General features: G+C 39.0%; 1 protein-coding gene across 6 annotated transcripts in view; it reads left to right on the top strand.

Moving 5' to 3' along the window:
• Znf329 (zinc finger protein 329) overlaps positions 1 to 7778 on the top strand; it is a 14808-nt gene extending 7030 nt beyond the window's left edge. For 5 of the 6 annotated variants that reach the window (XM_029480012.1, XM_029480011.1, XM_029480013.1 and 2 more), the window contains one exon: positions 363 to 5019. In XM_029480012.1, the coding sequence (XP_029335872.1) occupies positions 434 to 2002 (1569 nt within the window). In that variant the 5' untranslated portion in view covers positions 363 to 433 and the 3' untranslated portion in view covers positions 2003 to 5019. Of the gene's footprint in view, positions 1 to 362 lie in introns of all 6 variants that reach the window. The other variant, XM_021165960.2, reaches the window with a different exon arrangement.
• The last annotated feature ends 6593 nt before the right edge of the window (positions 7779 to 14371 follow it).

Genomic DNA, 14371 nt, shown 5'->3' with positions numbered 1-14371 from the left:
ATTGTTGACAGGTTTAGGTCTAGCCTGACTGGCCAAAAAACTCCTTGGGAAAAAAAAAAAAAAAAAAAAAAAAAAAAAAAAAAAAAAAAAGGGCAGTGCACAAGATGGTAGTTCTGACTCCTTGTCTCCCTTGTACCTTACACAGTATTCCTTTGACCTGTTTTCTGAGAGTATTACAATGTAATGTCACTTCTTTTGGATCTGTTCTTGGCTTTAGCCTTCGACCCTCATTTGAACTCTCTATTTTACAGATATCAATTTGAAAAAGAAAACGAGTGAAATATATTCACCCCATTATCAGTTTTCATTTTCTTCCAGATATATCTGTGTTTACTTAATGTCTTTTTCTTTTTCCTTTTCAGTATGGAACACGAGACTGAGAATAATAGCTTAGAATGTTCCTGAAGAAGAAAGTGTTTCCTCTGAGGTAGAAATGGAAGGATTTACAAGAGAGGCTCCCTGCTTCCCCATTTTAGGTGATAATTGGGACTGTGAGAACCAGGAAAGAAATTTGAGGCAATCTCCTTTAATTGATGAGAAAACAGAGGCGCAGGAAGCAAATTGTGGCCATGTTAATTTGGGGGAGCATTTGAGTACAAACCCAGCCCTTCTACCCTCTCAGAGAGTTCCTGGGACAAACGGCTTCCATGTTTATAACTCAGATATTAAAACTTTTGATTGTGACCAAACCTTACATAGTTGCCCCCAAAGTTATGCAGTTAAGGGAACTGCTGACGGTGATGCTTGTGAGAAAGCCACCCAACCTTCCACGGAAGCCACTCAACTTGTAAGAAACCAGGTGAGAGATAAACCCTACAAATACATAGAAAGTGTTAAATCTTTAAACCACTTTACCACTGCCCTTTGTGATAAAAAAATTAAGAAAAGAAGCAAGAAATTTTATAAAGGTAAGGACTTTGGTGACATCTTAGCCCTGAGCTCATCTCTTAATGAAAAAAGAAGTCATCCTACTGAGAAACCGTATAAATGTGCTGAATGTGGCAAGTGCTTCAAACGGAACTCTTCTCTTGTTTTACACCATCGAACTCACACTGGCGAGAAACCTTATACCTGTAATGATTGTGGAAAATCATTCTCCAAGAACTACAACTTGATTGTACATCGAAGGATTCATACAGGAGAGAAACCCTATAAATGCAGCAAGTGTGGGAAAGCTTTCAGTGATGGGTCAGCACTGACACAACACCAGAGGATTCACACAGGTGAGAAGCCTTATGCATGTCTAGATTGCGGAAAAACGTTCAACAGAAATTCATCCCTGATTTTGCATCAAAGAACTCATACAGGGGAAAAACCATATAGATGTAATGAATGTGGGAAGCCCTTCACTGACATTTCTCACCTTACGGTGCATCTCAGAATCCACACTGGTGAGAAGCCGTATGAGTGTAGCAGATGTGGAAAGGCTTTCCGAGATGGCTCATACCTCACTCAGCATGAGAGGACACACACTGGAGAGAAGCCTTTTGAATGTGTAGAGTGTGGGAAATCCTTCAGTCGCAACTCTCACCTCATTGTGCATCAGAAAATTCATTCTGGGGAGAAACCCTATGAATGTAAAGAGTGTGGGAAAACTTTCATTGAGAGTGCATATCTCATCAGGCATCAGAGGATTCACACTGGTGAGAAGCCTTATGGTTGTAACCAGTGTCGTAAACTCTTCAGGAACATTGCTGGACTTATCCGGCACCAGAGAATTCATACTGGTGAAAGGCCTTATGAGTGTAATCAGTGTGGTAAAGCTTTTAGGGATAGCTCCTGTCTGACCAAGCATCAGAGGATTCACACTAAGGAGACTCCATACCAGTGTCTGAAATGTGGAAAGTCCTTCAGACAGAACACTCACCTGGTAGTACATCAGAGACTTCATAACAGAGAGGGTCCCAGCCAGTGTCCTCACTGTGGGAAAATATTTAGAAGGAGCTGGTGTCTTGCCCGACATCAGAGAACACACCTTGAAGAGCAGCCCACGGAAACATAATGGACATGGGCCATACTCTCCTTGAGTGAACAAAGGATTTGTTTTCAGATGTGACTTCCCTTGCTAACAGAAAAGAATTCTTTTTATATATATAAAAATTAAATACGAGATATTCTATAATTGCATTAACACTGTTATTAGGGAACTCCTGAAGAGAGGATTGAGTGGTAGTCAATGTAGTAAAGGCTTCAGGGATGATTCAGCCTATACCAAACATGTAGTGCATACACTGAAATAAAGCACCTGTCAGCAAGGAAGGCATTTTCCTAGAGATACTCATTTATCTTTACATCAGGATACTGAAATTGGAAAGAACCTGTGAATTCATTCAGTAGGTAACCAGTAGGAGACATCTTTAATAGTATCACCTTATTGTATACAAGCAAATGTTTATTATAGAGTCAAAGCTTGGAAGTGTTAGACACTTTTGTCAGTTTGTACTTTCCTGTTTCCATAAAGGCATAGTGGTGGGATGTCTTACCCAGTGCTCTATAACCTACCACAGGCTGTAGCTAGGGTTTTCTGTTTGAATGCACTTGTGTTTTATGGTCCTGCCAGAGCACAGATGACTCATTTAGTGAGGTGAAACTGGATAGAGGAGTTGCTTGTGATTGAAAGGAAGTTGACCCTCTTAAGACTAAAATACTCTCCATGGTGGAAAGGGCTGCTTCTAAGAAATAGGATCCATTGCTTTAGGCGTTGAACAAGAAAATATTGAATTGTATTTCAGTTATCACCTGCCTTCACTGTTGTTGATTATTTCAGATACTAATTTGTGTAGCGTTCAGGTCCTTTGAAGCAAAATCCAAAGGTTTCATTGCCATCCTAAAAATACTCGGATCATTGCAAAAGAAGGTGTAAAAGTAGATTTATTGTTGCTATAATTATGTTCGTATTTGGTTGTAGGTTAGCAGTGGAAGATAGAATTAAGTGGCTTCTTAGGAGACTACAATTGTGTTCTTTTTCCTTTTTATTTATACATTTTTATATAATAATTTGGTAATGTATATAAAAGTGAAGCTAAAAGGAAACAAATTTGGAGTCTCTTAGATCTTTGCCAGTGGATAGAGGCCAAAGATACTGTCAGACAACCTACAAAGGCTAGATCATGGCTACAGGAAGCCATAGGCAACTCCAGGTGTATACTGACAGATGCTGCTTTGGAATCAGAGCATCCCGAGGCGTAGAATCATTTCTTTTGGAATTTTGGATATAAAGATTATGGCATTATGGAGGGAGAGGTATAAGAGTCTAAGGATAGGGAAGAGAAAGTTAAAGAAAAATCTGGAATAATCTTACCATGTCCTTTCTCAGTGCAGTGTTAGCTGACTGAAAGCTAGTCAGTTTGGTTGAGAGCTTGAAAGGCCTTTGATTCCTCCTGGACATTTTGACTTGATCCTGTCTTCTACCTTTTGGTTCCTGTGAAGAGAGAATCATAAGCCTCTTTTGAGATGATTAAGACTGTTGAGTAGATTCATAAGGAAGTTAGACATCTCAGTCTTCTGTATGCATGCCCTTGACAGCAAGATGGTTATCGTATGATGGGGATGGAGAGATAGTGGTAGAGAGCACTTGTTATTCTTCCAGAGGACCTGGGTTTGGTTCCTAGCACCCGTATGATGGGGAGGGACTGGTGCCTAGTGAGTAGAGGCCAAAGATATTGTCAGACATCCTACAAAAATAGTCCTTGGAACAGTTATTATCTCAGAATATTATTGAGTACTGTGATTGGTATACACACACACACACACAAACCCCACACACAATCATTTGTAACTTACAGATTGTCTCTATAATGAACAAGAAAATATTGAACTGTATTTTAGTTATCACCTGCCTTCACTGTTGTTGATTATTTCGGATACTAATTTGTGTAGAGTTCAGGTCCTCTTGTTATATGTATGAATAAGGCATTAGCAAATACCTAGTGGACTGTCTATATCACTCAAGGGTGCAACACTTTGGTGTCTGTTATTCTCAAGTAAAACATGCATGTACCATTAGGTTAGTAGTGTCCCTGCTTCTTGATACTACATTTCAGATTCTGGAACAAGAAATCATCTCTAGGCCAGCTATGGCCTGAGGGAAGCACCGAAAGGAAGAGGTGTCAACTCTGAAATTGTAGTAAGTTCACATGGGATTTGTGTGAGGGTGAATTGTTTCCCCTTGCTCTTTTCTAAAGCGAGTTTTCTCAGATGAGCAGGGAAAACTGCTCTAGTGAAAATAACGACTGTATAGAAGATGGACACTTTTGACTAAAGAGGGAAAGGTGAGATTTGAGTTGGGAGAGTTCCTGATGACTTCCAGTGCAACCTGGGCAATTTTCAGTTGTAGGCCTGACTGGGGAATAGACAGGAGAGTATACTGGAATATCAGGACGAGTATCACTTAATCACACAGCCCTTAAATAGGTAGAGAAAACTTGGGCTGGAATCAGATGGAGAAAGTGAATATAGAGTATTTCAAAGACTGAACATTTATTTTACTTTTCCTGACTTTGAACAGTGCATAACTTACTGTTCCTGGCTTTAAGGCTGGAGAATCCACATATGAGTGGCTTCTGAAAGCCAGAGAGGCAAGAAAATGGATTCTTCCCCAGAGTCTCCCCAGAAGGAACTATTCCTGTTCTTACAGTCTATTGAATAACCGATGTGTGGTTTTAAGCCACAGTTTTTTTTTGTTTGTTTGTTTGTTTTGTTTTGTTTTTTGTGGTAATTTGTTATATTATCTGAAGGTGATAAACTTCACTTGATAGTTCTTTTTAGACTCCTGACTGAAGTGTGTTCTCTTACCAAGCAAGTTAAGTAAACCAACCCTTTCCACTCCATAGCTACACATTTTTTTTTAAAGGAAAAGAAGACTTATTTTGCCTCTTTTGGCCTCTGTGAGTTCACCACTTTAACAGCCTTGAATTTTATTACTCGTTTAGAGATTTAAATACTATGGATGTTCATGGGCATGGTGGCATACACCTTTAATGCCAGAACTCAGGAGGCAGAAGCAGGTGGATCTCTGAGTTTGAGGCCAGCCTGATTTACAAAGTGAATTCCAGGACCGCTAGGGGCTACCTAGTGAGACCCTGACCCAAACAATAGGAAATAATAAAATAAGTTCTGTGAGTAGCCATTTGTGGAAAGAAATCTCAGAAAAGATAGAGTAGCTTTCTTGTAACTTTAACCCCACCCCCGTCTACTTGGTTGGCCAAGAAGAAGGCAAATTTCAGCGTCATCAAGCATGCCCAGAGCAGATTCTACCTCCAACATGGAGATGGGGAACATTTAAAATTATGGTCAGTGTCTTAACTAGTTAACATTAGCCCATATCCTTTTGATTTTCAAGTTATCAGTGCTCAAGTATGCCTGCCTGCAGATTGCTCGTCAACTTCATGTCTTTCTTAGTTCAGCAGCTGTATAGAGTACTTGCAGTAAGAGTTGGTACTGTAGCAGAAAGCAGAACAAGGTGTTTGCAGTTCAGCAGGGCAGAAAAATAATTGCACAGCATGTATCAGATGGTGGTTGATGCCTGAGAGAAAAGTAAAGCTGAGAAAGGGGATGGGGTGTCTATGTTGGATAAATATGATTACAGTTTTAAAAAGCTTGATCATTCATTTCCTTTCCCAATGAAAGGCAATTACATGTGTGACATGTGAGGGGTATGATGTCATGCAACAAGAGGTTAGGATTTAGGGAGGAGAAACCTTCCACCATGTGAGTTACAGGGAGGAACAATTAAGTCATAGATGGAACTTCTTCATGAGTCGCAGTTAAAGAAATGGTTTCATTGCAGAGACAGGTGTGGAGAACAAAACTTTGTGCAAGGGTAAACCCATTTACAGGAAAACATCTAATCTATGATTCTGAAGATAATGGTTTCAGAATATGAACAATGAAGTCCTAGCAAAAAAATAACAAGTAAATAAGTTTATACTTGTATCTATGCTTAATAACCAAAGGTATTCAGCATTAATGGTCATTTCTGATAAAATAGACTAGTGTTCAAGTTTTAAAAATTAAAGGGACTATTCAGTGGCTCATGTTATTCTCACAAGTTCAGTCACTTCCATTCTGTAATTTCAGGACATTTTTCTTTCTTTTTTTTTAAGATTTATTTATTATTATACACAAGTACACTGTAGCTATCTTCAGACACACCAGAAGAGGGCATCAGATTTCATTATGGGTGGTTGTGAGGACATTTTTCATTATCCATAGAAAAGCCCTTTGTACATATTAGCATCCTCCCATTCCTCTGACTCGGTCAATCACCAGTCTCTTTTCACTGTGCATTTGCCAATTCTTTACATTGTACATCAAGGAAAAGTAAGACATGTGGCCCTTTGTAACTTCATTTCATTTAGCATAATGTTCTAAAGGTTCATGTTGTATGTTCAAGGTCCTTTTTGTGGCTGAAAAATATTTTGCCATATGATTAAAACCGTATCTTGCTTATTGGTTGATGGACATTTCAGCTTTTATTTTATTTATTTATTTATTTTTGGCTACTAAGAATAGTACTGTCCTGAAAACATACAAACTCATGTGCCAATTTTTAGTACTTTTGGGTAGATACTTAGGAGTGGAATTGCTGGATCTTTGTTTGCTTTTTTGAGGAAATGATGTTCACTTTACGTTTGATGTATGACTACTTTGACTTCTTCATGTCCTTACCAATATTAATTTATTTTTTTGCCCTAGTGGTGTGAAGTGTTTTCTTGTGGTTTGGGGAAAATAATTTATATAGTTAAAATCTATACCTTATCCCACAGATCAGCATTTTTTTTTTTCTGCAAGGGAAAAGTTGTATTTTAAACTGTGTTCAATATCATTTCTGCTGCAACTACTCAGCCACAGATGACTGTAATGTGGAAGTAGCTATAGATAATTTGTAGGCAAATGTGTGTGGATGTGTCCAATAAAATTTTACGTATGGACTCTGATTTTTTAAAATTGTATTTCACAGTGAAAATTACAGAAGATTCAAGTTTCATTTTTTAAAGTAGCCAGACTGGTGGTGCTTACTTGTAAATCTCAGCCCTTAGAGGCAGTAACAGGATGATTGCCACAAGTTCCAGTCAGCACGGACTACATAAACAGTCTCAAAAACAAAAAAAAAAACAAAAGCAACCAAAAGACAAAACTATAATAAAATACTCTTTGTCCAAAAACACAAGATTCGGAGTAGCATTTATCCAGGGGCTATAGTTTGATAGACAAACTATTTAAATGGAAAGGTGGCTTGAAGCTTCTAGTTGAGAATATCAAACTTTTTTTTTGGTCATCTTGGATAGGCAAACATTTAAAAGTGAAATGGGTATCAGAGAAAGGTTATAGTAAATTTAAGAATTCATATGCATCAGAAAGTCCATATAAGTGAAATGACAAGCAATAAAAAAAAGACCATTGTAGCTCATAGTTAACTTATATATGTTAAGGATCCAGCATCTTAAAGATAAAAAAAGACTCACTGAAAATGTGGGCAAACGCTTTGGTTCTGTACCATTTTGAAAGAGGAAATCCAAATAGCCAATAAATTCATGACAGTGTCCAAACTCATTACATGTTATAGAAATCCCAGGATACTGTATCTGTATGAGTAGTACAAGTGTTGACAGGTAACTAGTTGATAAGCAACTGCATTTTGTAGTCACCTGTCCTGTCTTCAAACCGAACTCTCCAAACTTAAGACTCAAAAGACGAAAAACTGTCTCGGAGAGGAAGCTGGGTTGCTTTGCAGAGCGTCTTTTCTATGTTCTTCCTTACCCCCTAATAAAAGCTCTTCTGGATGGGTTGATTTCTGTCTGCTCCTGTGTGCTACGTTTGTTTCCTTGCTGCTGTCACCTTAAGAGATTTTTCCTGCTTTTAAATTCTTTGAGGAAAGGCAATCCCTAGATTACCTAGGGGTAACAAATGGAAGGGCGCTGGACTCGCTGGGCGCCCTGGGTCACACCCCGCAGAAGGAGGGTGGGGAGACGGGTAGGTAGGTACTATTGCAAAAGGATGACCTCTCGTAGGAGGTTCGCGCAGTCTGGGACAGGTGGCTCGAGGTTTTCGTTTCATTAAGCCTCAGCAGTTTGCGGGGACTAAAAGCTCCAGAGCTCGAGACCGCAATGGAAAAGGAAGCGTCTGCTCCTGCGGCCTTGGATCTGGTTATCCCGGATAGCCTCACTCAGCTTTTAGTGACGCCAGGCAGCTCAGGAACACCTCGCGCAGACCTCTAGCGTCCCACGTGGGAGTTGAGCCCAAGGTGGTGAGTGGGCGTCTCCCTGGTTCTTAGGCGGTGTCTTCGTCCTTTGCTGTCCGCCCCCTCCCTCTTCCGCAGAGGCCGAGCAGAGCCCTAGACCTGCGTGTCTGGGCATCTTGGGATCTAACGCTGAGGCTGGGCTGGTGGCCTTTTGTTGTGCGTAATGTCACGTGAGTCCTCACCCCGCAGGACGCGGAGAATGGTTCCTTCTTACTCTGGGTCAGACTCCCTGAGGTTCGCACTCCTCCGCCTGTGTGCATCTTGCTGCTTTCCCTCCTAGTGCACTCGCAGACGCAGCTCCTCCCTCTCCCTTCCTCCTCTCCGTCTCAGGATTAGGGACTGGAATACCTACTGTGTTCTGTGTCCACTCCCAAGCTTTCTTCTCTGTGCCTTTCTGCCCACCAGGCCTTTTTCTGCTTTCCCTCCATCCCTTTCCTCATATAGACAGCGTTCCCTCCCTGCACCTGTGTGTGTTTTGTTTCTCTTCCTAGAGGTCTTCCTTCTCTCCCTGCTGAGTGTTGCCTACCTGCCAATACAGGCATGGACTGGGTTGTCTTTACCCACAGCCCCCTGATATCCATCCACTCCCTCTTGGGAGGTCAGACATCCCAGATTTAAGTGAGTTCTTAATTCAGCATCTAGTGTAGTCTCTGTAACTGACTTCTTTTTCTCCATTCCTCAGCATTCACCTCGATGTTTTGTTTTGCTTTTCTTTTTCTATTAGCCACACATTTTCCCCACTGTGTTTTCAGAATACATTGCCTTTACCTCATAAGAAATTCCCAGAATCCAACCACCTCCTCGCTTGTGTTCTCACAAGACAGCAGGGGAACTTGTCAAAATCATGACCAATTTAAACCACGATACTTTCAGCTCCGCAATCGCTAGAGTCCTCACAAGCTTAGGTATGGGCCCAGGAACCTACTTCAAAGCGGAAGTCAGAGCACAAGTCTGCCACCCTGGGCAGTGCGTTCTCTGAGATATGCTTGGCTTTATAAGTAGCGGTAAGAGAATGGAACAGGTTATCTCTAACCCAGAAAACAAATACAGATCTGACCCTAAGTTTGTAGATCGAGTATTTGATGGTAAGAGTGGTATGGTAAGAGTGGTATGTTTTGTTCTTCGACCTCTCTTCCATTACAGCGCAAAATCAGGTCCCATGCTTAAACATCGTTGCCTAGAAGAGAGCCTGGCACACAGTTAAGAGTTCAGTAGACTTTTGCTGAGTGAATGACAAAAGGCTGTCTCTGTGACTGCAAGATCACAGAGTGGGTGTGCAGTGCATCCAGCATTTTTCCCAGCGTCTCCAGGCCATTGTAGAGCTTTCTCTTTTAGAATACATGTTGCGTCAAGCAGTGTGGTGTGTGAATATGTGGAGTTGATATGCTTACTGTAGCTTGAACTTTGCCACTTGATTTTCTCACCAATTGACTCCGGTTTTCAGCAGTTTTTCCTGAGGATAGTAGTGACTGTTAGGTTATCTCTTTGCCCTAGGTGAAATGAGCCAATTCAAGCCATATTAAGTTATATTAAAGACAGGTTTATTACGAGGCTGCTCTTGGGCAAGTTCACTGGCCCCAAGGATTGAAGCCAGAAGAGTCGCCATGGGGACTGGGGGTCGGGAGGGCGGGGAGAATGAGAGAAAGGGCAAGCACAGAGAGACAAGGGAAGGGGGAGAGGAAGAGGAGGAGGAGGAGAAGAAGAAGAGGAGGGCAAAATGCACAATGTCTGGATTATATAGGGAGGAGCCTCTGGGGGAAGGGCAGCCCAACCCCTGGGCTATAAAGCTCAACGTTGGTGGCAGGGTCTACCAGGTAGAGACTAAGGGATGCTGGGAGAACTTGGAGGCCAGGTTTGCTTTGATATGTAAAATATGTATTTTAGACTCTTGTCCAGGGTCTGAAACCAGTCACCTTATGGAGATGTTGAGTTAAATTGTTTGCATTCTTTACCCTGTTGTGAACATACAAGTTCTCAAGCTTTGTTTTGCTCTGAAATGGGTTTGTGTAGCACAGGTTAGCCTACAACTTTCTGTGTAGCTTAGGCTGGCCTTGAGCTCATAGTCCTCCTGCCTCAGCATTCTGAGTACCAGGACTATAATTTGTACCATCACGACACATACACACTTTTTAGTGGTTTTTTTTTTTTCCCTTGTTTGTAGCAGTATGATAGGAGACACTTGACCACTGTCCTTGTGAAACACATTTTTATTGCCTGATAATTTTCCAACTTGTTTGATTCCTTGTCCATCATCTAAATTTACTACACGTAATATGTAATAGTTATGCATTATGGTGTTATGTGTATGTTTAAGTCTGTATTTGTGTGTACGACATATATTTTATTTGTGGGTTTATATGGAATTTTGTGTGTACATGTGTGTATCACATACATATGTATGTTCATATGTGTATGTATATATGAGTGTGAAATCTTTATGCATCTGTATATCATGTTATATATATATTTATGTATTTGAAGAAAACACAGTTACATAGTGAACTCTATAGATGCATAATTAGAGTTAATGTATGATGAAATTCTATTTACTAGAGATGAGCTCCTTTGATGGTACTTTCAAATTTCATTTTGTGTCACTGTAAAATAAAGGCTGTTAACCCATCACATAACCTTTCATTTAATTTTTTTAAATTTCATCATAATACCTTGGAATCATTTGAATCCGTTTCTAAAGAGAATTCACAGTTTTTTTTATGCTAAGCAAAAGATGTTAATGATGTAGGAACTACTTATACTATAATGTTAAGCATGGTAGACACCCAAGTTGAATAAGCAGTTTGACTCCAAGCTATGTTAAATGACCCTCTAGGTAGGGGATCAGAATTCCATGTATTTGTGACTTGATACTGACATTATGGATGATTTTTGTGCTTTTTAACACTTTGTATATTTTTCAGATTTTCTGCAATGAGTACATATTACATTATTTTATAGTGAGGTGGTGTATTCATTTATTTATTTATAGTATTGGGGATTGAACACTGGGCCTCATATTTGTTAAGCAAGTGCTTTTACCATTAATATACCATGAGCTCCAAAGAGGAGCAATATACCTGGCAAATTAATGGGACCCAAAAAAGGGACGATATACCTTGCAGGCTAAGAGTTTGGAACTAATAACAGTTAACACAGTTAAAAAGAATTTTCTTGCAAGTTAAGATTTCTAATTGTAATTAAGAAGTTTCTGTTTTTCCTGTGTTATGTCCTTGCAAAATAAGGTTTCTATTTATAATTAAGACATTTCTGTAAATCTATGTTAAGTCCTAGTTAAGGGGTAAGTCCCCGTTTGTTCTGTGTTACATCCTTGCTAAATAAGGTTTCTTGTTGTAATTCTGAGTAAGACCCTGTTTCTTAGGTCTGATGTAAACTGCTTGTAACCCCGTTCATTTGATCTGTATTCTCGCCTTTGCCCCTTCCATTTTCCTTGTATCCTTCTAACAATGTGGAACAGCTAACCCTCTCATTGCTTAAAACACGTTATCTCTCCTATAAGAGGGACTTCAAGAGACCAGCAGGGGCTGCTCTCTCTGACCAGTCTGCAGTGCTGACCAGTCCAGGATTAACAGCTAAATATAGCTTGCTTTAATTGGTGAGCTGTACACTTGATCTTTTCTCCTCAGGAATCTCAATTTTAACAATACCCCTTAAAGCCTGTAATCAGTTTTAATAGTAAAATATTGGGAAAATGCCCTTTTTAAAAATTTACTTGGAACTTTTAGAAGCATATTTGGCACATGTAGTAAAGAGGTCAAATAGCCTTGACCATGAATCACTTGTCAGCTGCTGGTAGCAGCTGGAAGCCCAACATATTCCATATTTGGCCAGCATAACCTGTGGTTTGAACACTCTGCTATACCCTAGTCTCACTTCTTAGAGGCTGAAATTCTTGGCGTTCCTGTTCTCTGCTGCTTCAAAACAAGTCTGTAAGATATTTTGTTAGTAGTTTTCCCAGGTTAAGTAAACTGATGGATTTCTTAAGGCTTTAGCTAGTGTTATATTTCACCCATGAACTCATTTGTAACCATCTACTACTAGCCTTCTGGGAAGTATGTTACTAAATTTGTTCTTGCCAAGTCCATAATGAATGCTGACCACAGTAGAGTACTTCTCCCAGAAGCATTTACATCTTTCCCATCTACTTTTTGTTTAGACAAGTTTCTGAAATATTATAATAAGATTGTAAAAGAGTAGTGAACACTCATTGTCCTTTGTGTAAATTTAGCAGTTAATACATGTAACAGTTATATATTATGTGCTGATATTATGTTATGTGCATGTTCATATACCTATATTTGTGAGTTTGATGTGTATATGTAATGGGTTTATATGTATTTTTATGTGTATTCTATACATATTTATAAGATCATATATGTTCACATACTTACATATGAATATGGCTACATTTATATATATTTTTACTCATATATATATTTAATTTATTTGTCTATACCATTTGGAAATACATTTTTAAGTAGGATGTTTTACCTCTAAACATTTCTTTACTTGTATTTTAAAGGAAGGAACATTGTTCTACATAACTCTTAATACCATTATCACACCTAAGCAAATGATATTTCTTACCCATCTATGTTCAGGTTTTTGCAGTTTCCCTAGCTAGGACTTTTATGTTTCTTTAGTCAGAGGCTTTTACACGTCATTGTGTTTCAACAGTTTTGAAATAATTGTAGATTCACAAGAAAAAAACATTTTTTTGGAGACAGTTACCTCTCTATGTAGCTTAAACTATCCTCCATTTTCTAGTTGGTGGGGATTTTAAACTGTTCATCTGTTGAAAAACAGGGAAGTTTCATATTTTTAAACTAGTTAAAATGGAGGGTCCTTAACATGTCAAAAAGGGTTTTGTCTCTTAAATCTTAATTTTCTTAGTATATGTGCATAACAGTGTACCATGCCTAGCTTTTTCTAGAACTTTTATAGTGCTGTGTTTTACATCTAAGACCCATTTTGAGTAGGTCCTTAGACAAGGGTTATCCTTAAGATAAGGGTTCAACTTCATTCCTTTGCATTTGCATATTCGGCTTTTTCTTACCATTATCTGAAAGGGGCTGCACTTTCCCGTGGACTGGACTTGTCGAAAGTCATTCAACATACATGCAGAGTTTATATATCTGCTCTATATTCTGTTCTATTGGTCTATAGTCTGTCTCTCTTGAAATTTTGTAGTCAGTAAATCTAGTCTAGTACTTTGTCTACATCATCAGGATAACTGTATGTTTTTCTTCTTTTGTTCTGTTAATGTGGTTTGTTACATTGATGAATTATTTATGTCTGAATCTTTGAATTGCAAAAATGAGTCTTATTTGGCTGTCATATAGGATCTTTTCAGCTTATTTGTATATTACTTTGTATTTTTTTCCCCTTGAAGCACATTTTTTGACATTGATTTTAACTCAATACTTGTTTTGTAGTGTAGTCTCTCTTGGAGGGGTATGGGATGGGTTGATATTAAGTCTGTAAGTGTTTGGTATAGTTCAGCCCATGCATGGCTCTGAAGAGCTACTGTTGATGAAGCTCAGCACAAGAGCGAGTATGGTCTTAGAGCTCATGTGGAGTCTAGAGCTTAGAAAAGCAGTCCTTGGTAATAGAGATGAGAGTAGTGGTTAACTGATCAGAGATAGACATGTTTTACATCATCAATTTCTGTGGATCATCAATGTGCGCACATGTGAAAGTTTTTTTTTTTTAAAGGACAACAATACTAATAAAAAAAATTGTATTTACTTAGAAGCATTCAGAATGTCAACAAAACAGCCGCAATTTTTTTTTTTGCAATTACAGAGTGGTATTCAGTTAACAGAACAACAATTATCTTCGTATAAGCTGCATCAGAGACAACTGAAGATGAAAAAAATAAAACCCAAAAATAAAACCAAAGGAAAAAAAAAACCCAAACTACTGTCCCCATATATAACTAATTTGTGCTGTGCACCAACAAGAACCTGCTTTAAATTTCCATGCCAATTTACAACCCCCAGACTGTACCAGGCAAGGTTAGTGGCTATTGAAAATACCACCAGGACAGGGCTATCTAAAGACACATTCGGTAGTGTGTTAACTATACAAAAAAAGACACTGTACAGTTTAAAA

The sequence above is a fragment of the Mus caroli genome, chromosome 7 (assembly GCF_900094665.2).
Source record: "Mus caroli chromosome 7, CAROLI_EIJ_v1.1, whole genome shotgun sequence".
Classification (NCBI taxonomy): domain Eukaryota; kingdom Metazoa; phylum Chordata; class Mammalia; order Rodentia; family Muridae; genus Mus; species Mus caroli.
Note: the sequence above shows the minus strand (reverse complement) of the source record. Positions and strands in the feature narration are given on the sequence as shown.